Source organism: Metopolophium dirhodum, chromosome 1, assembly GCF_019925205.1.
Source record: "Metopolophium dirhodum isolate CAU chromosome 1, ASM1992520v1, whole genome shotgun sequence".
Lineage (NCBI taxonomy): Eukaryota > Metazoa > Arthropoda > Insecta > Hemiptera > Aphididae > Metopolophium > Metopolophium dirhodum.
In genome coordinates this window covers 80,002,340-80,029,914 of record NC_083560.1, presented here as the reverse complement: position 1 = coordinate 80,029,914, position 27,575 = coordinate 80,002,340, and the positions used below count along the sequence as shown (strand labels likewise).

The window sequence follows — 27,575 nt, the reverse complement described above, 5'->3', positions numbered from 1 at the left end:
TTATCGCAATACCATTAACTATTATGTATATGTAGATTTGTTATTATTTTTTTTCTCTGGTTATTGTTTTCTCGTTGATTATTAATTATCGTTGAATCGTTTTCGGGTCCCGCCCTGTGATTGAGCGCGCGCCACTGTCGAGTGTCGACGCGACAACGCAACACGAACCGCCGCCGCAGCAGCAGGTGCGAAGGATTTGGAGTTTCGACACAACAACACATTACTATTATTACTATCATCATCATCAGTGCGACCTGCCTACATACGTTACTCCTTATTTAGAACTGGCCATTTGAAGGCCTAAAGTTTCATTCTATTTTTTTACTCCGTTTGTTTACAATAAATTCCACTTTGTGCATTGTGAAGTCACCGTTGTCATTTATCTCACAGTGGTCTTCTGGTACCCCAACCGTCATCAACTTACCATCATCGTTGTCTCTGCCGCAAACAATAACACTGAATATCCCACGTAAGTACCTCTACTATATACATTTAATTCTTTCTGTTGAACTGCTTATTCTTAGGTGATTATTTTTCCTATTTATATTATATTAGTTGCACAAGTAAGCTAAACATTTAATATATATATATATCTAACAGTAAAGCCTTATAGTTTGAATAGTTACTCATTGTATAAGTTGATAAGAAAAAATAAACTATTTAGTTCAAGCCCCAATTAGGTAGGTAGGTAGATGTGTAGTTTTTTCCTTGAACTTTTGATGTTTTCAATGCTAATTAGTAATTAATTACAATGTCAAGTTACACTGCACAATTGTTTATCTTAATCATAACTAATAAGTAAAGACCGGATTTATATTCTCTTAAAATACCTTAAATATGATGCTAATATTCTCGAAAAAACCTTAAAATATTCTCAATATATTCTCTTAAAAATTTAAAAAATATGCTAAAATATGCAAAATATACAAAAAAAAGCAAAAATATGCTAAAATAATCAATAAACATCATTATATTTACTTTAATATGCATTTAAAAAATTTTTTTTTTCTATTTTATATTATTAGTGAGTTTATTATTAGGTATTTAAAGTTGCGTATTCTAATGGAATATTATTACACTTTAGTAAGAGTTGGAAATGATAAAATAATATTAAAATTAAAAATAAATACAAATTTTTTCTCACAATTTACGAAATATTCCAAAATATGCTAAATGAGCTAAATATTCTCTAACCCATAAAATATTCTCAAATATGCAAAAAAACTTTTTTCTACGCACTCAGAATTGAACAAATCATCCATGTTTTTTACTCTCATAAGACTGCATAGACCCAGTAATGATATGTAAAAACATATAAATTCGGTCTTTACTAATAAGTTATGAAGACTGAAACTTATGAACTACCTACCTATCTATACATTATTTTATTACTTTGTCATTAAATAAATTTGATTATTTTTAAACATTTAAATTATAATTTTTAAGTAGGTACCTACTTAAAGTACTTAAAATACCTACCTACCTACTACCTAGTTTCGTGTTATCACTATTAGACATCACTAGGTAGTTGACAAAAAATGATAGAAGACATAATTTTAAATTAGAATTTTCATCAAATATTAATAAAAAAAAAAATGCTTGAAAAGTAATTATCTACAGTTTATATGTACTAGTCACTTGATGTGCTTATTGTCTAGTTATTACTTACCATGTATGGATACAGGATATATAAACTTTATTTTCCTTTAGAAATCATTAAGTCATTAAATATACCAATTACAAATTTTGATATTTTATAATATAGGTGTACCTATATGGCTTTATAGTGTACAGAAGTACCAAGAAGTACCAATTCATAGGTACAAATAGAGTTTCAGGGTTCAGCCCCCCAAAAATGTCAGTAGCTTTCCCAAATATATCCTAATCCCCCCCCCCCCAAATTGCAAGTACTATTTGCATCTAAGAGTAACATTGATTAAATATTTAATTATGCATTGTAGATAGGTAATAGGTTCACTTAAATACCTATAGCCTATACGTACTATTATATAGTTTCTCAATTTAAGTTAATGACGTATTTATTTAATTAGGTACCTAAACCTATTAAAGTAGGTACCTATTATATTTTATAAAAGTAGCATGAAAATATGATGCATATGTTTTTGAAATTATTGAATTATGTTTATAATAGTTTAAGTATGTACTTTTTAATTACTTTATCACAGTGGTGTGGCGAACTTTATCAACTTATGAGGCACAATAATTTATATTAGTAATTATAAATACTTATGTATAAATAATTACTTATTTACGTAAATGGTAACTGAGAATAATTGGCTCAGTTTTACTGTCTTAGTGTGTACTTAATAAATTATTTATTATACTTGAAATGCTCCTAGTCTCCAGGATACCCACCACCCTTAACGCTGAGGCACGTGCCTCAAATAAAGTGCTTTGTCACGCCACTGCTTCATTGGTATCCGTTTTGAATTAAATAGGTACCTTATTTAGGATTTTATGAACACTCGGGTCTTACAATATCGCATCGTACATTTATATGTTATAAGTTAATCCTACACCTAGAGAGTTTCTTGAAGTACTAATATTATTTTAAAGACATACTTAATAATGTTGTTTTACATTAATCCTTTGAGAAGCAATAAGAATACACAGGTGCTATTCAGAGAACAAATCAGGAACTGTGTAAATTGAAGGAATAAAGTTATAAAACTTTGAACTATGAGGAATAAAACTTTCTATCACCATATTTTTAAGCCGCTAAATAAGTATAATACTGGTCCATAAGGTAAAATGTATACTAAATATATGAATACGGTATTTCTATCTTCCCTAAACATACGCTTTTTAGATAGTATAATGGAGAGAAAATGTATGATTATCACTCTGAAATTCTTCTGAGCAATAAAGAAACTTTCTAACATTTAAACAAGAATTAAAAGAGATGCAACAATGTTGCTGTTAACTATGATATCAGTTGTGTTAGCTTATAGATGTTTATACAAACCATAACTATACTATAATATAAGTTAAATATCCATGGATGAATATCCCATAAAATCAAGAAAAAACAATGGTAGTAAAAATGTGTATAGCCAACTAAATGTCATCAGTCGTCAAAAAGTTAAGATTTGGAAAATCTTTAAGACTTTATAATATTTATAACAAACAATTTGTATATTATCAATTAATTCTGCATTAGTGGAGTATGTTATTGTATGTGCAATACTGCAAGGGTAACCTATACATAAATTATTAAATATAATTTAAATACCTATGTCTACAATCTAATTTTTCAATACTTGTTTTTCTAGTCTTATTCAAATGTTGGAAATAAACAAAATAGTGTTTATTAACATATAATACGATTTATTAATTTTCATGAATTCAAATTAATTACTATTTTTTTTTAAATTTATATTTTCTTTTTATATCACAATTAAAATATCCCATCAAATGGTTGCAATATACCAATATATATTCAATATATATTTATTAAATAGGTATTAAAAACAAATGATTTTATAATAATTATTACAATTCGAACGTTTTGGGAGTTGTATATCTTTCTATAAGCTCGATTTATCCCAGACCAAGTTAAAATAAACCTTTTTTATTCATTAAATAGATTTAAGATGCATAATTTTGTAAATTTTTGGAAAAAAAGATACACATTTCTTTATTTTTGTGAATTTGTATGCGTGTTTAATATGTTCTTTAATTACCTTATAAATTCTATACCTAATAATATTATCTTATGTATTTTGTACTCAATTATTTAATAAAAGCATCTTATTTTCCTTAAGATTTGTGTAAAGTAGCCAAAACAATTTTTCCACTAAAACAAATCTTTTTGATACAGTAATTTTTTGTTATGGCCTGGTATACATCTCAAAAATGTATTATTATTTTAGTCCAATTAGTTTTTTTTATTAATATTATAGAATATAGGTACTTATTTTTAATAAAATTATATAAAATACCTATTGTAATGTAGTAGTATAATACTCAACTACTAGTTAAAAAGTTACCATATTTTGAATGATATTTTTTAAGATTTTTTATGTGCATATTTTATTGATTTTAACTTTATTAACTTTCCGAGCATTAATAATTATAAAACACATATTGTATATTTATAAATTGAAAAACAAAATATTTTTAAATATTATAATTTATAATTTTAAAACATTTTTATATTTAATTCAACATTTTACTTGTGTCATTATTATTTAATATTTTGTATGTAATATTATGTTTGTTAGGTTAATTGTTTTTGTTTTTTTCAGATTATGATACACAACATTGGAATGAATAATTTATATTTATTCTTAATATTTAAAGTAATAAATACAAAATATCATAACATTATATCAAGTTGATAATGAGCTTTTGACACAATGGAGAACTTATCACCTTTGAATCAACCTAGCAAGCTAATTCGACCACCAACATTAAAACGAGGCCGATCTGGTGATTCACAAGGTGGCAAAGTAAGACATACAAATTCCAAATGATTATTGCTGTATAGGAAGATTATTTTAACAGTTATTACATTAAGTATCTCAACAGTATTAACATATTTCAAACTAGTAGTGAATTAGTTATAATTTATTAAATTTTAAATTTAAATCAGTAGTGTACCAACATTTGAATTAATATTAATGTAACTCCTCTTGACTTATCTGAACTTTAAAAACTTATAACTAATTACCTACATCTCCAAAATTTACTTTTTACTAAAAAATGTGTTGGTTTCAAATAGTAAAAATACATATTTTTTCAATTATTTTGTCTGCAATAAATTCAAATAATGTAAAAAAAATATATTCGATAATGTTTATACTTTTCTAGTGTTTGCTGTTAAAAAAAACACCCAGTATACTATGAAAAGTGTTTAATATTGACAATTAATAATTATTAAATATACTTAATATTAATTTGTAGATCAAACTTGAAAGGGTTATCGGTTTGACAGTGTCAACAAATTCATCATTAGATGTCGATAATAATACTGGAACTATTGCTTATCCAGCTGGGTAAGTAACAATTATTATTTTTGTTAAAAGTATTTATTAATTATCAAGACTTTTAAAAGTAATAACAATGTTTATAAAACTGTTGGTTATATTTAAAATTTTTAAAACTATTAGTTTTATTTTATAGTCTTTTTGGATACTTTTTTAGTATAGTAAATACTATAGCACCAAGTCATCTTTTAGATAAATATAACCATAGGCGCAACTAGGAGGATCTTGGGTAGGCTTAGCCCACCCAGTTTTTCAATGTAATGTAATTCCCAAATCCATTATATAAATGGTTTTTCTAGCAACTCTTCATTTAAACTATTTTTGAACAAATTGTTTTTCTGTTTAAAATTAAGTCTAAATAACAGTTTTATCAGAAAATCTATTAATGCTTAGATAATTTTCAGAAATTTTAATTTTTAACAAAAAATATTTAACCTTAAGTATTGTTTGGCAATTACATTTTTTAATGAACAATATTTATTCTAAAACTTTTCTCAGTAATTATATTTTTTAATTAATTTCATTTTATACAAAATACTTTTCTGGTTGTATATTTTGATTTTAAAATATATTTTTGAAAATAATACTTTTCTGATAATTTACGTTTAAAATTTAATATTATCTCATTTAAAAATGTTCCATCACAATGATTGTATTACTTTATATTTTCTAAACAAACATTTTTGTTACAAAATTATTTCCTGACATGATCTTTTCTATTTTTTTTTAATTATATATTTATACTTTATTTACGTTCTAACTTTGTATAGCCCCCATTTTAAATTTGTAAGACGAAGACAATACATACAGGGTAGCGTCCTCTAAACTTGTATGTGTTTGTCCGTTCCCTCTTTAGGTATCCCTTCCTGCCCACACTCAAAACCTGAAAAAAAAAGTATACTATAATATGGCACATAGGATTAATTTTTGTGTCTGTCTTCACCGTTTGGGGGCTGAGCGCCAGGCGCTGATCTATATTTCATGTTATGGGGAAAAAATGATGATGTTAGACCCACCTACTTAAAAAAATTTTTAGCTACTCTCAAATAGTGCATAAAAATCACAATATACTTCCTTTAAATATTAAATAAAACTAATAACTGATGACTTATTATCACTCCCCGCCCACCTATCCCATAAATAGAAGAGTTGATACTCGTGTTTGGCGCCACTGGGGCTTAGGCAGTAAAACTGCTTCAATTTTCTTCAACAGTATCTTGATCGATGAGAAAGTAAATTAATAGTTGGTGAATTTGAGGGTTAAAATTTAAAATTTCAAACAGTTTTAAAAAGAGCAGGAAAAAACAAAATAAAATTTAAAGAAAAATGGAAATTTCTACACAAAATTAATTTTGTTTTTTGTTGTAACTCTAAAACAAATTACCGTAGAATGTAGATACATGACATTTTCACTGAATGTTTATATTATCATTTTCTATACACCATACATTTTCAAAATATTTTGACTTGTTTTGAGCAGTTTTCAATTTTTTAGTTTTTTTTTCTATATTTTTCTTTATCTAAAAAATTTTATTCGTTCGGTTAAAAAGCTTGAAAATGTAGTAACAAGATATATTGTTACAATAGCAGTAGAAAAATATTAAAAATGCTAATGCATAAGCACAATATTTTTTTATAAGTATTTAAACTTCAAATATTGACAATATCCATTATTGTACCAAATTAAAAATGTATAAAATATTCAATTTTTATAGCTAAGTATTGAAAGCTTAAAACAAAGATTCTAATAAATAGTTCATACTGTAACCAAAGATATATAACAGATATAAAAACACGGTTATTTTTTACTGACATTTTAAATTTAAATTTTGATGAAATTACATATTAAAACTAAGAATAACAATTTTAGTTATTTTGTTGTAATTTCAAGATATTACTCGTTTATATATGAAACTTTTAAAGTGATTTATTATATTTAATATACAAAATAACATTTTCAAATGTAATTTTTTTGGCAAAAATTAATATAACCTACCGAAATACCTATATACTAATGCCTAATACTACAATTAATTACTTTAATCGCAATAATATTATAAAATATACCTACTTAGTACTTAGTAGTATCATAGGCTGACAGACCGTCTTTCCTCTGTACCGTTATTCCTGTACAATGGTTTTATATCATTGCATCCAAATTTAACATCATCCATTACAGTTACTCACGTGTAACCTACTGTACAGCAGAGTGGCGTCCACTTCCCCACTTTTTTATATTGTTATTCATAAAATTAAAATATTTTCGTTGCTTCAATACCTATCCTAGTATTCTAATATATAAAAATTAAATATTGTACCTTAACCAATAGCAAGTAGCAACCTATACATAAATACATATATACCTTATACATTAACAAAATTGTATTAGATTTTCGTGATCTAAAACGAAATTCGTGTTCGAGCTACGCTATAGTAATTATTAGCAACATATTCAGGTTAAAAAAATGATCTAAACACTCCCAAATTTGGATAAGTAGTTCCAGAGTTTAGCAAGTAGGAAGTTACCTACTAACAAACTCAAAATTATCTTTATGTTAAAACAACAGCATAATATTACATATTTATACAATATATTTAATAAATATTACAGTAGATTTTTTTTTAAATATAATATCAAATAAAAATTGAATACTATTAATTCATACTATAATTGTATTTGTTACCTATTTATTTGTTTTAATTTGATTTTCATAGCATTTTAAAATGCATTGGAAAAATCACCTATGTACATACCTACATATTTACTACAAACTACAGGGCTTAAAAAATAAAATATTACACAAATAATAGATTTCCAGAAATATTATTTTTATACATTGATGTATTATTATTATATTATTTTATATTCTTTGGTGACTTAAAAGGAGCCGCAAAGAAAGTAGAAACTATAGCATGTCATAATTTAAGAATAGATAATATAATATAGGTACGTAATATTTCCAGTGTTTGGACTTATCTAGATAATTATTTGTTCATCTTTTATCTTATCTAGATAAATATAGTTACAAGGTATCTAAATTTTCATCTTAGATAATGTTTTTACTAATCTATATAAATTCATCTATATACATTTTTTATTGATAAAATATGCGAAATTGTACAAACGCATTTAAAATATTCATACAGATTCTCAAACCAAGTTTATGGTTTATAAATAATGTAATTATTTTTATTTATATCATTATTATTATTATGTTCCTAGTGCCCAACTAAAATATACCTAAATTTAAAACCAATTAAAAAAAAAAAATGTATCTTTTTTTATCTAGATAAAAAAGTATTTATCTTTATTTAGATAAATATGAGTTAAGTTATCTTTTATATCTATCTAGATACATTTGAGTTGCATTATCTTAATCTTTATCTAGATAAAAAAATACTTTACTAATCCGAACACTGAATATCTGGTATATCCGTATGGTTACAAGACAAATGTATAAGGGAGACCAGGGCAAAGCGCTAAAGGTTAACTTAATGTGTCAAAAAATTGGATCCAAACTATTATTTTAAGAACTATTTATTAATATAATCATAAATTGACTTCTCAAATTCATTATTTATTCCTTCAAAAAATTTAATAAGCACTCAATTAATGAAAAAATGAAAAATTTTTAAAAGTGGAATTTTATTCATTTTGCTCGGATATTAGGGAAAACGTTTGAAAACACCCCTTACACTTTCCCCAGACACTACACTACAATTAGTGCACACTTTTTTTCAAAACGAACAAACTTAATAGGTTATTATATAATCTATGGTGTAATCTGAAACCACAGAAATATGAAATATTATCTATTATGTACTTAAACTCTGAATGTACATTCTTAATTGTTATTTTTTCATCAATAATCACATCATTACAATTTTAATTATAATGGACAATCAAGAAAAAAACATCAAACCGACGAAGCATTTATACACAGTATAGGTTGGTTAGGTATCTATGAACAATATAGACTAGTTGTTTACATAATACATTAAATATATTTTGTAATACTTGTAGTACTTGTAGTCAAGCAATTCACGAGTTCACAACTACTGACAAATAGAAGGTACATTATCGTAATTTATTAGTAATACCTACTAAAATATTTATAAAAATTAAAGTATAACAAATAATAAAATGGACTAACTTAATTAATGGTATTTGAGTACATTTATTTAATTTAAAAGAAACACAGAGTGTGTGTTTTGAACTTTTTTTTATAAAACAATGAACATGAAAATTTAACAGTAAACAATGTTTAGGCTGGTGCTATATAAATGATATATTATGTTTTTCTGATATTTCTTATTATATTATACTCTTCTCAAAAATTGTTTAGGTATATTATGTGGGTTTTATGAGCGAGTATCTTATCGAGTGATTACCCGCGGCATGCCGTGTGTCGTGTGTGTCTTCCAAGTCCATTTAGCAATTTTGGGAATACACCATTTTAAACTTTATAGTAGTTGTAATAACTGAAATTAGTGTTCCAGGTATTCTGTGAGGGAATTTTGTACAGTTTTATTACAATAGGTAAATTATAATATTCAGAGGTAACTAATTTAAATTTATAAACTAGCTAAATTTGAATGCATGCATAAGCATATTTACAATGGTAAATTGTAAATTACGTACCTACATATTATTAAAAAAAAACAATATCACCAAGTATTATTGAAATCCATCAAGGTACAAATAATGTACAATAATATAACTAATATAATATCTAAATTAAATATTCTTTATTTAAGTTTAGTAGTAATTATTAAGTAGGTGTAAGTTATTTATTTATATAAATTATTAATTTTATTTTTTTCATTGTGTAGCCTACCTACTAAAAATTCATAAATAAAGTAATTTACAAGCGATGTAATTAATTATTAAGTTCTATATAATATTATAATATAATATTTTTCTATAACAGCAGGTAAATAAAAAAATGTTAGTTCCTAGATTGTGGAAAAAATGCTATACCCAACATGCAAGTTCTTAGACGGTAAAAAAATTGCGTATGTTAGTTCCTATTCCTATACAGTGAAAAAATGAAATATCTATGTAACCTGTACTCTAACCAGAAAAAAAATTATAGATGCTAATTTTGAATTCGATGATAAATCATTTCATATTTTCATATATACGAAAAACAAATTTTGAGCGAAAGCTTGTCAGCCTATATTACTAAGTAGGCACCTATTAAAGTATATATCTTATTATATTAATTTATTTTACTATTGGTAAAACAGTATATACTATAGGTTGAATTCATTTTTGGCGAATACATTAAATTTGATATAGCCGATATAGGTACTTTAGATGTTTCAAATAAGCACCCAGTACCCACGAATAATATTTAACGAAAAAAATTAAAAATCATTCTTCGATTAAATATTTAATTATGTCCAAATTTGAAAATAAAATAAACCTATTTTTAAAAAAAAATCTATCTTCAGATTTTTAGAAAATACCTTAGTGTACACAAACAGATGACAGACCCAAAAAATAAAAACACATAAATCATTGTCAATACATACATCGATTTGCTCAGAATCCAAAATATCAAATTGATAATAAATTCAATACACAATAATTACATATATTATATAATATTAATAAATAATACAAATTTATTTAAATTTTATTTCACAAATATATATAAATTAAATATAACAATATGATATGAAATGATGATGTCTCAAAAATGCTGAAAGCTTGTGTGGGATGTACAAAGTTCTATACCTAGTTTAACTTGTAAAAATTAGAATATATACAATATATAAATAAAATTAAACATAAAAATATTTATATAAATATATACAATCTAAAACAAAAATGTCTAAAAATAACTGCTGGTAGTAAGATAATATCACAATACAGGCATTATTTCATTGTTATACTAATATATTTATTGTAACTGTTAAAATTATTAAAAATATTGATGTTAATGCCAAATGTATTACCTACCTACCTATCTAGTATCTACACATATACCAACACCAATATTAAGAGGATCACTTTTCCCAAATTTTTATTTTACTTAATCTAAAAACACTAATAATCGTATTTTGACGGGTACCTATGATAAATGATGATTATGATTAAAAAAAATTCACTACAATTGAGGTGATATAAATTTAACAAACTGTCTTTAGCATAAAGTGGTTTTAGACTTAGTGTTCTTATGTTATAATTTCTATAAAATATATCGGTATATTATTTTGTTTTACGCAAAACCGTTTTTTGACAAAATCGAATTTTAGTTTTGGTGTAACTTAAAAACAAATGAACGTTAATATGAATTTTTCACTGGTTGTTTATATTTGCATTTTCTCTATACGATAAAATTTTCAAAATATTTTACATTTGTTTTGAACTGTTAAGAAACATTTTCTGGTTTCCAATTTTATTAGTCTTTTTTTCTATGAATGTCAATAAAACTTTATTTATTAGGTAAAGAAGCTTGAAAATTTAATACAAGGCTCCTACTATATTGTTACAATGACATTTGAAAAATATTAAAAATCCTTAGTCACAGTTTTTATTTATAACCATTTAAAGTTCAAATCTTAACAAAATACGGAAAAATCACAAAAATTAGCAAATTATTTTGAGTTGAGAATTCATAAAAATTTTTCTTTTTAAATCTAAGATTTGAAAATGTAATACAAGAATATCCATGAGTATGCCTACCTTTATCAATAAAAAAATGTCTACAAGAAGTCAAATTAAATTTTTATGAGTGTTTGAAATTCATATTTTTACAATATTTGATATTCACTTGATCACTCACACTAATCAAGCACACGGCCCCATATGGAACTGATATAGGCATGTCCTATCCATTCTTATATTATCTATGACACAAATGCCATAGGTCACCTATGATAGGTGGCAGCAACGAAATTGCATATTGCCTAAATATTGCGCCTTATTAAGAGACACTAGCCGGCCCCTTAAGGTACTATTATCGTTTTTTTAATTTTCCGGATTCTTAGGGTCTGGGGTATTATGGTCCGCACTTTTTTATTTTCCGGATTCTTACGGTCTGGGATATAACGGCCCGTACATTTTTACTTTCCGGGATATAACGGTCCTACATTTATATTTTCCGGATTTTTACAGTCCGGGAATATACGGTTTACAACTTTCCAGATTTTTACGGTCCGTGATATTATGGTCCAAATATTTACATTCCGGAATTGGACGGTCCGTTCAATTATTTTCCGGGATTTTACATGCGTCCAAATAAAATTGCTCCATGAAAAATCGAATGAATATTCAATGTTGTAAAAATTTGAACTTCAAAATCTCATGAAAATTTAATTTGACTTTCCGGTAGAGATTTTTATAAAGGTAGACAAACTCATGAGGAATTATGCATTCAATTTTCAAATCTTGGATGTTGAAAGAAAAAATTTTATGAATTTCTATCTCAAAATAATTTGCACAATTTCATTATGTTTATGAATTTTGTCAAAATTCTAACTTCAGATGCTCATTAAAAGTAATGTGGACTTATTTTTAAATTTCCACTAACAACAACTTACGAGGAACCTTGTATTACATTTTCAAGTTTTTTGACCGAATGAATGCACCAACTAGATTCACTTTCCCACTTTCCCCTGTAAAGATACAGAAGTTGAAAACCGGAGCATTATTTTGACGACTGGTCGTGTAAACAGACTTAAACAGACACAAATAAAATTTTTTTAATACATTGTAAAATCAATACATTAATTGCTCTTTTCAGAATCTGAAATTCATACATTTCCAATGTCTATACATAGCTTGAAAAGAATCAATATATTTTGAAAAATGTACTATGTATAGAAAGTGCTAATATACATATTATGGTTAAAATTGCAAATAGGTTTCGAAGGTTATTTGTTTTTGAGTAATACAAAAAACACATTGTATATATTAAAATCAATACATTTAAAGCTCTGTTCAGAATTTAAAATATTTTATGCTACTAAATTTCTACTAAGCAATCTATTATAATTCAGTTATTTTATTTTTTTGGTCAATTTAAAATCAGATTTTACTGTTATTAGATATAGGTTTATTATACAATTTTTATTTATACAATTAAAAATGTAAGCATTGTATTTCTGTTGTATTAAATTAAATTATACATTTATATTTATTAATTAATATTTGTGCGTATAATTATTTTTAGATGTACTGTGGTATTCCACAATCCAGTTTTGGGTTCCGAAACACATTTGTCTAACATCTGTAGAAAGTCAATAACATGTTTAACATTTTCATCTGATGGAAGATATCTTGGTACTGGGGAATGCGGTCATCAGTCGAATGTTAGGGTTTGGGATATGGCAGATTTTACCCAAATAGCTGAATTCCCAGGCCATAAATATGGAATAAATTGTGTGGTAAGTTTTAAATTTGATTAAAAACAACTATTTTATAAAATTAGGGTTATTACAATCTTTAAATAATTTTTTATTTGTAGGCTTTTTCTCCCAATCAAAAATATTTAGTTTCTGTAGGATCACAACATGATATGATTGTGAATGTTTGGGAATGGAAATTAAATTTAAAGTATGCATCTAACAAAGTGTCTGCTAAAATTAAAGCTATTGCCTTCTCAGATAATGGTAACTTTATAACAATTGGCAATAGACATGTCAAATTTTGGTACTTGCAGTCATCTAGATCAGTTACAGTAAGTTAAAGGTTTATAACTATTTGGTTATAAATTAAAATGTTGTCATTATTTCTTATGATTTTAGTACAAAGAACCAGTACCACTAATGGGCCGGTCAGCTATTTTGGGAGAGCAACGGAATAATGATTTTATTGATGTTTGTTGCGGACATGGTGAACTAAAAGATTACACCTATGCAATAACAAAATCTGGATTACTGTGTGAATTTAATAACCGTAGATTGTTAGATAGATGGGTTGAATTAAAAGTAATTATAAATTATGTTAATATACTTACAGTCATTATTTAATTTAATTATTTTTAGACTACTAGTGCCAACTGTATGGCCATTGGTAATCAGTTCATTTTTGTTGGATGCGCTGAAGGTATTGTAAGGTGTTTCAATCCAGGAACTCTACAATTTGTAACTACCTTACCTCGAACTCATTATTTAGGCGTTGATGTAGCTCAAGGACATGATATAAGGTAATAATCTTTACAAATTAATTTTGTTTCTTATTTTAAAATAATCTTATTTATTTAGTCATATGGCCAATATTCCACCAAATGCGAAGTATCCTGATGCAATAGCACTTGCTTATGATGAAACTAATATGAAGGTCACCTGTGTTTACAATGATCATAGTTTATATGTATGGGATGTTAAAGATATTAAAAGGGTAAGTGCACTATCATATTTGTTCTTTTTTATATCTAATCCAAAATGTTTTCAATCAGGTGGGAAAATCTAATTCCTTTCTATTTCATTCGGCTTGTATTTGGGGAGTAGAGATGTATCCTGCGTTAGAGCATGATTTACAAATTCCAAAAAATTCATTTATAACTTGCTCAAGTGATGATACCATTAGAGTTTGGAACCTAGACAGAATAGAATGTGATAGAAAATCTCTTTATCAAAAGAATATCTACAGTAATGTAAGCATGAATAATAAATTTAACTTTAATGATATAACTAAAATTGCAAATGTTCAACTTTTTAGGAACTTCTTAAAATAATTTACATTGATCCAGAGCTAAATTTTATCAAGAATACAGAATTAAATTTAGTTGATAAAAATGATTCATCATCATACGATGGACGAAATGGTGTTCGAGCTATAAGAATTAGTCCTGATGGTGTACATCTTGCATCTGGTGATCGTTCTGGTAACATAAGGTAATATCATGAAAGTAGAACTTAATTAACTTTATTATAACATTTTAATTTTGTCTACCTCAATCATTATTTGTTTCTAATATTTTATCCCTATGAGGATGCTGCCAAAGGGGCACTCTCCTGTTTTGAATCACATTTTATTATTACTTATTGTATTATAATGTTTATAAAGTTTTGTACAAATTGTAAATTTACTGTTTTTATTATTGAAAATAATTTTATATTATTGTGAAAACAAAATTTTAAATTAAAATCTTTGTATAATGTGATATAAATATTTCTTAAACGTGTGACATGAGCTTTAATTTTTATAAATTTAATAGGGTTCACGATTTGAAGACTTTACGACAGGTTTGTTTAATTGAGGCCCATGATGCTGAAGTATTGTACTTAGATTATACCAAGTACAGTGACAAGATTAAGTTATTTGCTTCAGCTTCAAGAGATAGATTGATACATGTATTTAATGTTAATAAAGTTAGTAACTAATAATAGTGTTGATTAACTTTAATTAAAACAATGGTTCTTTTGAATAATTTTTATTATTAAAAACAATTTATGTTTTTTACAGGGATACGATTTTACACAAACATTAGATGATCATTCTTCATCAATAACTGCTGTTCGGTTTATAAACTCTCACAATAAACTTCAAATGGTTTCTTGTGGAGCCGACAAATCAATTATATTTCGAAATTTCAATGAGGTTAATTAAACAAGAAATTGATTATTGTGCATATTACCCTCTTTGAATAAATTTAATATAAATGTATTATTTGCTTATTCCAGTCAGGTGATAAGAACCAAGGTAATTTTGTACATGATCATTATGTGTCAGGAAAAACCACATTTTATGATATGGAAGTGGACCCTAAACAGAAACATATTATGACTGCATGTCAAGATCGAAATATTAGAGTATACAATACTACATCTGGTAAACACACAAAAACATTTAAAGGTTCTGTAGGGGATGAAGGCTCACTTATCAAAGTAATCATTATAATTTTGTTACTTAAACTCAAATTATGTATTATTTAAATTTTGCATTGAGCAGGTAGTATTAGATAGAAGTGGATCATTTATTGCTACTAGTTGCACTGACAAAACTCTATGTGTATATGATTTTGTTGCCGGAGAATGTTTGGCTACTATGTATGGTCATTCAGAACTAGTTACTGGATTAAGGTTTACTAATGATAGTAAACATTTAATATCAGCTAGTGGTGATGGTTGCATATTTGTATGGCGAATGCCATCAGACATGGTCAAACATGCTAATTCAAATAAGAAACAAATATCTAGAATTGAAAGGTAAATTATGTTAAATTATAATTATGTGTGATGTATACATTATGCGATGTATTGTAAATACACTTTAAAATTAAACTGTAATATAATTTGTTACCAAAAATGCATTCGAAATTTCGATAAAATATTTTTGTAATTTAAATTCTGTTGAGTTCATTAGTAATATGAGATTATAACTGACATACATATTGTGATGATTTATTATAATTTACATTTTAGACCTGTTCCAGTTTCGATTATTGAAAATGAAACTATATCATTTGCACATAAAATAGTTGAAGAAAATGAGACAAATACGTTTAGTATTCCTGCGTAAGTGGCAATTTTTGCTTAATCTATTGCTTAGTATATAATCATTTTTATCTAATAGAGATGGCCACCAATTACCATTATGGGCTAAAAACCAAGTCTCTGATGATATTCCAACTAATACATTATTAAACACTTCTCAAAATCAAATAAACGCCCCCAAAGGACAATGGGCTCAACGAGCAACTAGTTCATCAGAACCTAGTAGTATTTTGCAACTACCTATTATTAAAGATGACTCTGATTGTTTCAAAGACGATAGTTCTGTAGACAGTGGTACTGAAACTAGCAGATCAATTTATCCTGAAAGTCAAAAAGAGTCATTAATAGTACCAAAAAAGGTAAATTAATAGAATTGTATTATATTCACAGTAATTTTTGTCTCATAACAATTAAAATACATTTATTACTTATTTACAACAAATAAAACAAAAAATGTATGTATATTTACAATTTGATTGTTATTTTTTTAGACAATGCGTATGCCTCCTGTATTTGTTCCACATGATTTTGAAGAAAATACCTTAGCTCATGTAAGTGTTGTAACAATAATATTGTAATGGAATATGGTTTAGGGTTTTGTTGAAAAACTTATGTGGTAGATATGTATTAGGTCTTTCAGATATAATTCATTTGAATTAATGATATTAAGATCTTTCATTGTACCTACCTATCAATGTGCAGAGGTAACCATTTTCAAATGTGGTGAATTATATTAGACTATTCATTTATATTTTAATATTATTCGTTAATATATAATACTAGCTGACACGGTAATGCTTTGCTATTGATAGGTTTTTGTGATTGTTCAATTCCTCTTGGGTGTACACGCTGTGGAAGCAATGTCTTTTTAAATGTAAATTATATTATATTTTAATTTATAGCCATACCGACTGGCGTTATCTGTGAGATTTGCTTACTATTATGCGTTCAGTGTAATATCAAGTAGGAAATTGACTTGCGGTAGATTGCAGACCCTGCGTGGTGTGTATGTAAGCTTATAATTTAACTCTCAAGTATCGAAGTTATACAATCAATTAATAAAAAATCTTAACCTAACTTCGTACCTAACATTGATTAATAAAAAAAAACAAAACATTTGTATGTATAAATAAAGAAGAAAAATAAGAAAAAATGCAATTGAAAATCAATAAAAACCATTAAAAACAAACATTTTCGAAAAAAAAAACAATGCAAAAAATGTGTCCACCGAAACTGTGGCTTGAACTCGAGAATCGTTTAAATCCCTTGTTTGAGAACCTCCCCTGGTTGTACCTCTTATTAACCTTTTTTGCGACAAAATGTAGCCCATCTCCTTCCCCGTAGTCTATTCTATCTCTGTACCAAATTTCATCGGAATGGGATGAACGGTTTAGGTATGTATAAAGGACAAAGGTGGAAACATTTTTTGTCTTTTATATATATATAGATTTTATTAACTTTTATTGAGTTTACCTTATCAATAGTATTGTCCAGATTTAAAATGCTAGAAAACACATTGTCGTCAATATAAAACGGTACCGATATGTTACATAGTATGTTATGTACATTTTGCGTGGAGCCACTAATCGACATAAGTCTTATCTTAATTGCGATACTGTACTTGAGTGTACTATCGCATGATAATCATCAGAAAAACTTCGTAATCTATTATGTGGTAATAGCAACATACTTATTTTTATATATTTTTCATAGAGTTATACACTAGAGACATGTATCTTATCTTAATTAAAATTAAAAATTCGTAATAGAAAGCTCCAAATTTATAAAAATTCGTTACATCGCGAGAGTTTTGATCAAAAACGCTTCGCTACATCGAGGGGACCAAAATACATTACATTTGTTCGTTATACCGCGATATTTTGAAGGGACCGGTAGTTTTATTCGTTATATCAAGATTTTCGTTATATCGAATTTCGTTATATCGCGAGTTGACTGTATATGACAAATGTTTTTGTCATGTGACAACAATTTTGATTTTGAAACACCCTTCCCAAAAAGCATTCAATACTAAATATTTTTTTTGTTATTATTTTATAACCATTAATACAATTATATAGTTAACATCTGAAAAGACAAATTCACAAACCATGTCAGATATTCAGCGTATTCGTAATTTAACCGACGACAGTTCTTTAGGCAGCTTTAAAAATGAGGTAATTATGAGTTTAATTAAAATTTTAACTATAAGGAATTAATGTGTGTGTGAAAAATGTTTAGGAATTGGAAAGTAATGATCATGATGGTGATATTGAAGATTCTGAGGGTGAATGGATTGGTAATGCGAAAATAAAAAACACTGTTCTGTATTACCCATCCAATAACGATGATCTTGTCAAGTAAATTCTTAAATAATTTATCTTTACAACAGTTAATTAATAGAAAACTTTTTTATTTTATTTAGTGATTATACAATTACAAAATTAGATTCTGATGCTCTTAGAATGTCTCAAAGAAAATCAAAAGCCGTTAAACAAAAAGATCGTTTATTATCATCTGGGCTTACTGATTTATCTAGTCATTCAATGTCTGGCAGCCAAGGAAGTGATGATGATGATGATGATACTTCAACTCCAAGTGTTGATCACTCGGATAAAAATTTAACAATGTTTTCAACTAGGTAATAAAACTAAAGTTTTAACTTTAAATATTATAAGTTTGTTAAATTATTTGTTTGTTTTAGTACTGAAAGATTAGACATGATTGAAAAACGAGAACAATTCTTAAAGAATACTTTTGAATCGCTTGGTGGAACTGAAACTGATTTTCAAGACAACCAATACCATTTCCCAAGTAAGTTTTGACTAAAATAATTTAAATAATAATTTGCTTAATTATCTAATAATTATTTGTCAAACTTGTAGGTAAGAGAAGTATATCTTCTCAATACAAAGGAAATAATAATGGTTCCACTGTACAACAGAATACAAATATTGAATCTCAAAGCAAAAGAGAAGAACTTCAGCAAAGAATTGAAGAAACTCGAAGAACTTTACAAAGCGTCTGTAGAATAAATTATTTTGTAACTAAAAGATACTATTATATTTTGTTATTTTAATTTAGTTGGGAGCTCATTCCAATTTAAAAGCTAGTCAAAGTATTTGTGATTTAAGTAGAAATTATGGGAAATCTCCATCGAAATTACCAGTTCGCAACCATTTATCAGGTATGAAATGCTTTTTTCCAGATTAATTTCTATATTTTCCATCTATAGTCTTTTCAAAATGAGATGATGACTCGGCGGCCAAGTTGTGTGCATTGGCGTGGCTTTTGTTCCGTGGTAGCGCTTGAGGCGCCGCTGCGGACGGGAGCTTTAATTAGTCTAGTATTGACTGCCGATGTGTGTGGATAATTTAAAATGCATTGCGCGTATTTTTTGTATGTCTGTCGGTCGCGGTCACCAAACGGTTTACTTACACTGTAATATATTAAATATACTATATTTAATATAGTATTAGTATAGATATTATATTTTGTATCATATACTCAGTCCATGATATGAAGTACAGATAATTAAAATATTCATTTGTTTATTAACAATACTACAATAGGGTATTGTAAATATTATACAAAACAATTATGTATACGGGGGACGAGGTCGCCGAGCGGTCTAACGCGACGGATTCGGCACAGCCGGTCCGAGTTCGATCCTCGACCACCGGGCGGCATTTTTCTCCGTGCAAGTCACGGTGGCCGGCGAACAAGTGCCGCCATCCCCCACCCAGGCATGGCAGATACCTACGGGTGCCCAAATTAAAAATTCTGCCAAAACAAATCACGAGTAAACAAATCTACAGTACCCCCTCCCTCTACAGTACCACAGGCTAATGACCTGAGTATTTGAAGCCTTAACCCAAATAAAAAAAAAAAAAAAAAATTACGTATACGCCAGTCATTCATAAATTAAAACTATTTTTATTTACGTTTTTAGACAATTTATCATATATAAATCACAAACATTTTTAAATGATCGTCAAAATAATAATAGTAAATTTAAATACAATATAAATACATAATAGATTTATTTTTTTAGACAATTATATACAATATTCTATTACTTAACGCGGAACGCATGACGCACACACGCACATCCACGTCTCGCGTGACACGTCCCCGTTGCTTTGGTCACGTGATCGATGCTTGTGGAGGGAGTATGACCGGCGGCTGACCAAAACTGGTCGCCGCCGAGTCATCATCTCATTTTGAATAGACTATATACCTATATTATGCAAATGCACTAACTATCCTAGTTTTCTTCTGCTCCAAAAAATCATACACACCAGTGGCGTAATTATAAATGTTTTATGGGAGGGGATATGAATATTTTGTAACAATAAAACAGTGGGGGGCTTTGCCCCCCACACACCCTTTCGATCTTACCACTAATTTACTTTTCAACATGATGCATTTTAAAATTAAATGATATTAAACAAATCATTTTTTTTTATATATTTATTACATTATATTATTAACAAATTAAGATTATATCATTATAACAAAATTTCCAATTTTCTTGGTTTTCGCGCTAATATGTCAAGTATTTCATCATGTTCCACTTCAATATCATTATGAATGGCCAACAATGATAGACCATTTGGACGATCCTATAAATAAATTAATAAATAACATAATAATATTATAGTAAATATTGAATTTTAGTTTAAAATAATGTATCACCTCTGTCATACTATTTCTAAGGTATGTTTTAATTCTCTTTAAGCTTGAGAATGTTCTTTCAGGTGTTGAAGTAGAAACAGGGAGTGTGCATAGAATTTTTAATAAAAAATGTATATTGGGGTAGATATCCATGTTACACAGTTTAAAAGCTTCAATTCCGGTTTCAGGATTGATATCTGATTGTTTTAATTGTCTTAGTTTTCTACTCCACAATTTAAGTTCAGCTAATGAATTAACTACATCCAGTTTTGTAGAATAGAAATTGATTAATTTCTTGAATGATATTTCATCAGTAGATGAAATTTCAGCAGAAAACAGACATTGAAATCCTAAAAAAAGTATTCTAATACCCAGTAATTTACCTAATAATAACATTTAGAATTTTTATTAATTATACATAGTAATACTTACTTCAGGCCCAGGCTTCTTTTTGAAAAAATGTAATATTGTATTCGAAGGTTTTCTTTTATTATTTTCCATTTTTCATGTATAAATGTATAAATATTTAAAAAGCAGTTAAAGAGTATACTTAGAGTGATATAAAAACTTTACAAATGTCTTGAACAAACGTTAAAAACACAAGTGAAAAGACTAGTGCGCGGTGCGGCGACGTGATTTATATTGCTTAATTGCTTAATATAATAATACAATGGTCGTAGATTTCAGATTTGTAGATAAAAGATCGGTCAAATTGTAAACTGCGCTGTATACGTTGTATATATCGTCTGTGTAGATTGTTGATAGTGAATAGGCACTGTAATAACTAAAAATAGCTCGGTGCGTGACAAACGACGAACGCTCTTATGTTTATAAAATTATAAATAAATAAATATTAGAGATAACGACAAAACTATAAAAGTGAAATCCACTGTTTAACATTTATTTTGGTAATACAGTAATATAACTTTTTTTTAGTAATTTGTGTTTTGTAAAACAATAGTATATAAATACAGCACATGGGGGGGGGATCTATCCCCCATATCCCCCCCCCTATAATTACTCCCTGATACACACTATTAATAATTAACTACACAAATATACATACATGTCATGCACTCATTTACTAAACAAATTGTCTATACTCAGCTCCTTAAAAATTACCGGTTTTTAATCCCTTTAAGCTTTAAAACCTTAAAGGGTCACCATCCACCATACTAAAATTTGTTTTCAGTTTGTGTCTGGTGTAATAGATCAATAAAGTTTTTCCGTACATCCACGATTACAACTCTGATTCAGTTTAAGGCAAAGGAACTGAAAACTGTATTATAACTGAAAACTTTTTATAAAGAAGAATTTTCCTGTGCACATGCTGCATTTTTATATTTTTTATATTTTAAAGAAATAAGAATTTATTAATGGTTAAAAATAAAATCAATTAAGTCAAAGTAAAACACACTTATCTTGATAAGAAAAAGAAATGAAAATATTAAAAAACTACCTAATTTCCTTGTAAAATGTATAAAGGAACCTCCTTTTTAACTAAACTCTAACTCTTGGAAGTATGGAATACATTTGTTGTTATATTACGTACAAAAAATCAAAATATGTATATATATAATTTCAGTGTTCTCTCTATAAAACTTTTATTGTTTTTTCTCGTGGTGTTGGAGACCGGAGCAGGAACTGCTGTAAAGCATTACTTTCCCTACAATCTTGATTAATATATTTCATTTTATGTTCATATTTGTAGTTGATAAACAAACAAATGGAGTTGGGACTATACGCAGAGTTTGTTCTTTGATAGATTTGTCTTCGAGTACACCAATTAAAGATTGTCAACCGTATAATACATTCAATGGTAGTGGTAAGTGATTTCAAACTAATTTTGACTTGATGATGCCATTTATCAAACCTAATTTATTTATATTTTGTTGATACTAGGTTCGGATAATTCAAAAACAAATTCTAAAAGTTTTTCAAAAAAAACAGTTGTCAGCAATATGCATAGAAGTAGTTCTGTCAGCGTTTTGGATCAAGTATATTAATTAAACATATTATGTCCAAATATAAATTAATTGATTAAATATAAAATTTAGAGTGATTCTGAGAGCGATGCCAGTCAGTCTACCAATGGTGGAAAAAAAAGCACAACAGGTGTACGAGTTATGAGACCAACAATATCGTCACAAAATAAAATTATTATGAATAAATCAAATCTTTTACGTAGAAGAAGCACAACTTCTTCACAATCTACAAGTAAAAAGTATATAAATAGTTGTATAAAAACATTATTTATTAATTTTTAATTAATTTTCAGCTGCTCTAAATATTATTGGACATAATGAAGATTCTAGTTCAGAAGAGTTTTTCACATCTTTACATAATAATAAAACAAATCAACCCATGCATTCCAGATTAAATCCTATTGTACCTAGGTATACAATATATAATCCTTTTATTTTGTCTAAATTGAAATTTGAAATTAAATTAGTATTAAGTTGTTTAATATTTATTCAATTATTTACAGTCGTAACAATTCTTCTTTAACAAGAAGTGTGAGTGAAATGAATCTAAAGAGTCCGTCAAGTAAACCATTAGAAAAGTCGAGAACTCGTAGTAATGATTTGACTATGAAAACAAAAAGCAGTGGAACGATAGGCCAACAAAAAAACTTAAAGAGTACATTTTTAAATACTATAAGTTTTCATAAAATTATACTTATTGAATTTTTAGATTATTTATCTTTGATGGCTGATCAACTGTTTCAAACGACCGACAAAATTTTGGAACATACAAATTGTGTAAATGTCAATGATAGACGTATAACTAAAGCAGATGTTACTGATGTAATGACAAAACTAGAACAAATTGTTAACAGTGGTGGTATGTTTGCTCATCAAAATTCAAGAGTAGCACTCAACAGTACTCAACAATATTTAGATGTTCTGATTGATTTGATAAAAAAAACGTTTATCACTTGAAGTCATTTAAATCACCAACTGTCAATATTTGCCACCTTAAATTCTATTGTTTGCTATACTTAATTTTTAATATCTTTAAGAAAGAATGGCCATCTAATAACTAATATTACATTTTCATACAGAATAATTTTAACAATAATTAGATTGTCAGGTGTGTAAATGCACATTCGTGGATATATATTATTATACAAGAATATTGTTTGAATTTGTTTGAAATGAAATAATGGCACAACATAAGTTTTCTTATTGTTTTTTGTTTCATTAAATGATGGAATGATAGACCATTTTTATATAACATTAACTAACAACAAGTTAGGTCATTTAAAAAAGTTAGTCTTTATTTTTCTTCTGAAAGATTGAAACGTTTTACCAAAGAAAAACATAAAAATGATTTTTCACATTTTATTATTGTTTGACTAGTTTTATTAGCTCAAGTTCCTGATTGTTCTTTATCTATATCAGTCGATATTTGTGATGTGCATGGGGTTCTGAATACTTTTTTTGTAGATAACATGTTATTTTAATTGTTTACATCAGAGTCCATTAATGTAAATGATTAGATGTTGTCCCAACTAGCTACGATCAAACTGAGTATACAATGTATACATACATTTTTATAATACCATAGTTATTAAACCTAACCTTGTTGGAACTAATAGACTAATTTATATAATCCGTCCAAATATATATTTATATATATGTATGATAATATGTCTGTCGAAGGTTTACTAATTTATAGTGGTTTAGTGATGACACTTACATTACCCCTCACCAATCTTCATGGACACTATATGTAATGAATTATAATCCTGTAATAATTTATTTTATAGTAGAATAATTGTATTGTTGTTAAATAGTTTAGTTAAGTTGAAACTATATGTTTATTTTTAAAATTATATTCTTGTCTTGTTAACCTTTTTTTCTTATTGTTATTTAGATAATTATATTAGTTTAATAATTTTTTGTTTCTTTTCCAACTCTAAACGTATTAATTCTAAATGTATTACAGACTACAGTATTACAATATATGTGCCTTTTATTACAATATATTACTAGTCATGTTAAGTAATAAGGTTTAGTTAAGATAATTAATGCAATACATGCAAGTACTTAACCTTCCATTATGTATTAGTTATTGTTAAAGGTGGAAAAATAATGAGAAGCTGTATATATTTTGTTTATTGAAATATTCCATATTTTATATAAAATATTTAATTATTATTATAGTTATTTTTAACTAAATCCGTCCAAATATCTTTAAATACAATTTTCAAAAAGACGCTCATTATTTTTATTACATCTTGACTGACCTTATTAGTTATAATCAACAGTATTTATGATATTTATTTATTATTGTGAAATAAAATATTTAAACACATGCATTATTAAATTGGTTATATATGTTATTATATAAATTCTATTAATCTTTTGTTGTATTTATTTAATTTTTCTAAATAACTTTTGTTTTATATTCGTATCCATATATTCTTTTATAATCACACATAAATTATTTCACATTTTGTTTGAGTAACTGCAGTTTACATAATTTTTATTTGATTATGTTTCTAGATTATTAATTTCAAATATGCTAACTTTTTATTTAAATTACGATGAATTATGAAATGTTAAAAACCGGTATTATTTCAATTTAATTTTCAAGTAGCATATTATAAGAAAATGTATTATTGTCATTTACAAAAAGCTAATAATGTTGTAAAAAAAAAAATTGGTAACGACTAACCGTGATATGAATAAAAAGACTATTAATAAAAAAAAAACATAATATGTGTTATTTCTTAGGTATTATCTACATAATAAGTAAATGTATCTAATTATTATAATATGACAAAATGTACTAAAATTCTAAATAAAACTGTAATGCACCTCAGATTGAGTGTTTTTTGATGCCTAATAGTGACCTGTACATGTGTAATGGTCAGTCTCGATAATCTGTACTCCACAATCAGTATATTATAACTAACCCAGTAACTATGTCAGGTGTCACTAAAAGAGTTGTAAACTTTAAGAATTATCTAAAACTATAACTAATAATAACTATTAACTAATTAATATACATTTTTGTTGATATTGATACATCCGTTTTATTATTTAAAACCAGGGCTGTGCATTTATTATTTAACACACTAAATAACCATGTAATTATGCATGTCCAAAATTCAAAAAAGGGAATTAATAAAAACGCTGAAAGGTAGGTAATACCATGATAATAATATTAAATAGACAGGTATGATCACATCGGTACGTGTTCTCGTTATTTCATTGGTCTAATAATTTTGGCGTCAAAAATGTTATAATATGTAAATATTACATGATACTGCGGTACTGTATTGATACCATCACTTAAGTAGTTATTAAATCATAAACTCAAAACTAATAAGTCATAAGATTATAAGAAGATATAATTCAAAAATAATAATTTTAAATTTATTTAAATTAATTTTTAAAATATAATCTAGTGTTGATAATATGAATAACCAATGAGAAGCCGAGAACTGAGTAATGGACACACAGATATATATATATAAAAATAAGTGTACATTTTGAATACATTTTATAACTCAAGATTCACCAAACCGATTTCGATAAAAATTTCAGGGCATATTAATATTGATATGTAGACGGTTTCTGTGAAGTTTTTACGCTGTGGCATAAGTGGTTCCGGAGTTATGGCCTCTTAAGTGCACACCTGGCGACATGGCCAAAAACAACAACATCTATTCCTTGATCATCGCATCACGTGTGAACGGCTGTACCGATTTTGCTAATTCTTTTTTTGTTGTTTTTTGTAATTTTCAGGAGAAGGTTCTTATGTAATAACATTTTAGAAAACTTACCCGGAAAAGTAGAAAATATGGATGAAAAAAACAACAATAGTGGCGCCATCTGTCCAGAAAAAAATAAACTAAATAATAAAAAATTTAGTTGCAGAATAAAATAATAATAGTGTATTGCTTGCTATTATATCTTCTAACAATATAAAAGTGAAATTAAAATCTTTGTACAGGGTAACTCTGGAACTACTTATCAGATCTTCATGATTTTTTTTTTTAAACGAAATAGTATATCACGGAGAAGGTTTCTATGACAGAACATTTTAGGAAAATCCACCGGAAAAGTAGGAAATTTAGTCAAATTTTATGTTTATATCAAAAAATAAAAAATTTAGTTTACTGTTGCAGATTAAAATAATAATAGAGTATTATATTATATTGGTTTCTATTGGTTAATTGAGCATGTTTGTTGATTTGTATTATTATTTTTTGTCAATATATATATATTTATAATTGAATGTTTGTGTGTAGATTAGATCTCTGGGAAGAAGATTTAAAAATGGTTAAATTTGGTTTTTTTTATTTATCTGATTTTAGTATGGTTAAGTTAGGAGTTTGTATTAATTGATTATATTATTCCACCATAGGTAGAATATGTCAAACTTGGTATAACTTTTATACTTTAGAGTTTAATCATACACTTACGT

At 26.8% G+C, this 27,575-nt stretch overlaps 1 protein-coding gene across 1 annotated transcript; it reads left to right on the top strand.

Moving 5' to 3' along the window:
- Nucleotides 1-26,047, top strand: LOC132934093 (mitogen-activated protein kinase-binding protein 1). Its single transcript, XM_061000370.1, has 29 exons — nt 1-469; nt 4,269-4,472; nt 4,927-5,018; nt 13,193-13,406; nt 13,487-13,699; nt 13,767-13,949; nt 14,007-14,167; nt 14,226-14,361; nt 14,420-14,617; nt 14,683-14,858; nt 15,182-15,335; nt 15,430-15,564; nt 15,648-15,851; nt 15,916-16,172; nt 16,389-16,481; nt 16,540-16,819; nt 16,952-17,011; nt 18,539-18,634; nt 18,699-18,817; nt 18,883-19,098; nt 19,162-19,271; nt 19,343-19,479; nt 19,542-19,644; nt 22,846-22,959; nt 23,037-23,131; nt 23,192-23,351; nt 23,413-23,530; nt 23,623-23,774; nt 23,829-26,047. The coding sequence occupies exons 2-29, from the start codon at nt 4,380-4,382 to the stop codon at nt 24,074-24,076; spliced, it is 4,317 nt and encodes a 1,438-aa protein (XP_060856353.1). The 5' UTR covers nt 1-469; nt 4,269-4,379; the 3' UTR covers nt 24,077-26,047.
- The last annotated feature ends 1,528 nt before the right edge of the window (nt 26,048-27,575 follow it).

What these genes read in the sequence shown, in the direction of transcription:
- LOC132934093 (XM_061000370.1), top strand. Translation starts at nt 4,380, where the DNA reads ATGGAGAACTTATCACCTTTGAATCAACCTAGCAAGCTAATTCGACCA. An exon ending in AGTCATCTAGATCAGTTACA is followed by an intron (nt 13,700 to 13,766) that starts GTAAGTTAAAGG and finishes TTATGATTTTAG; the next exon opens with TACAAAGAACCAGTACCACT. An exon ending in AACTTCTTCACAATCTACAA is followed by an intron (nt 23,352 to 23,412) that starts GTAAAAAGTATA and finishes ATTAATTTTCAG; the next exon opens with CTGCTCTAAATATTATTGGA.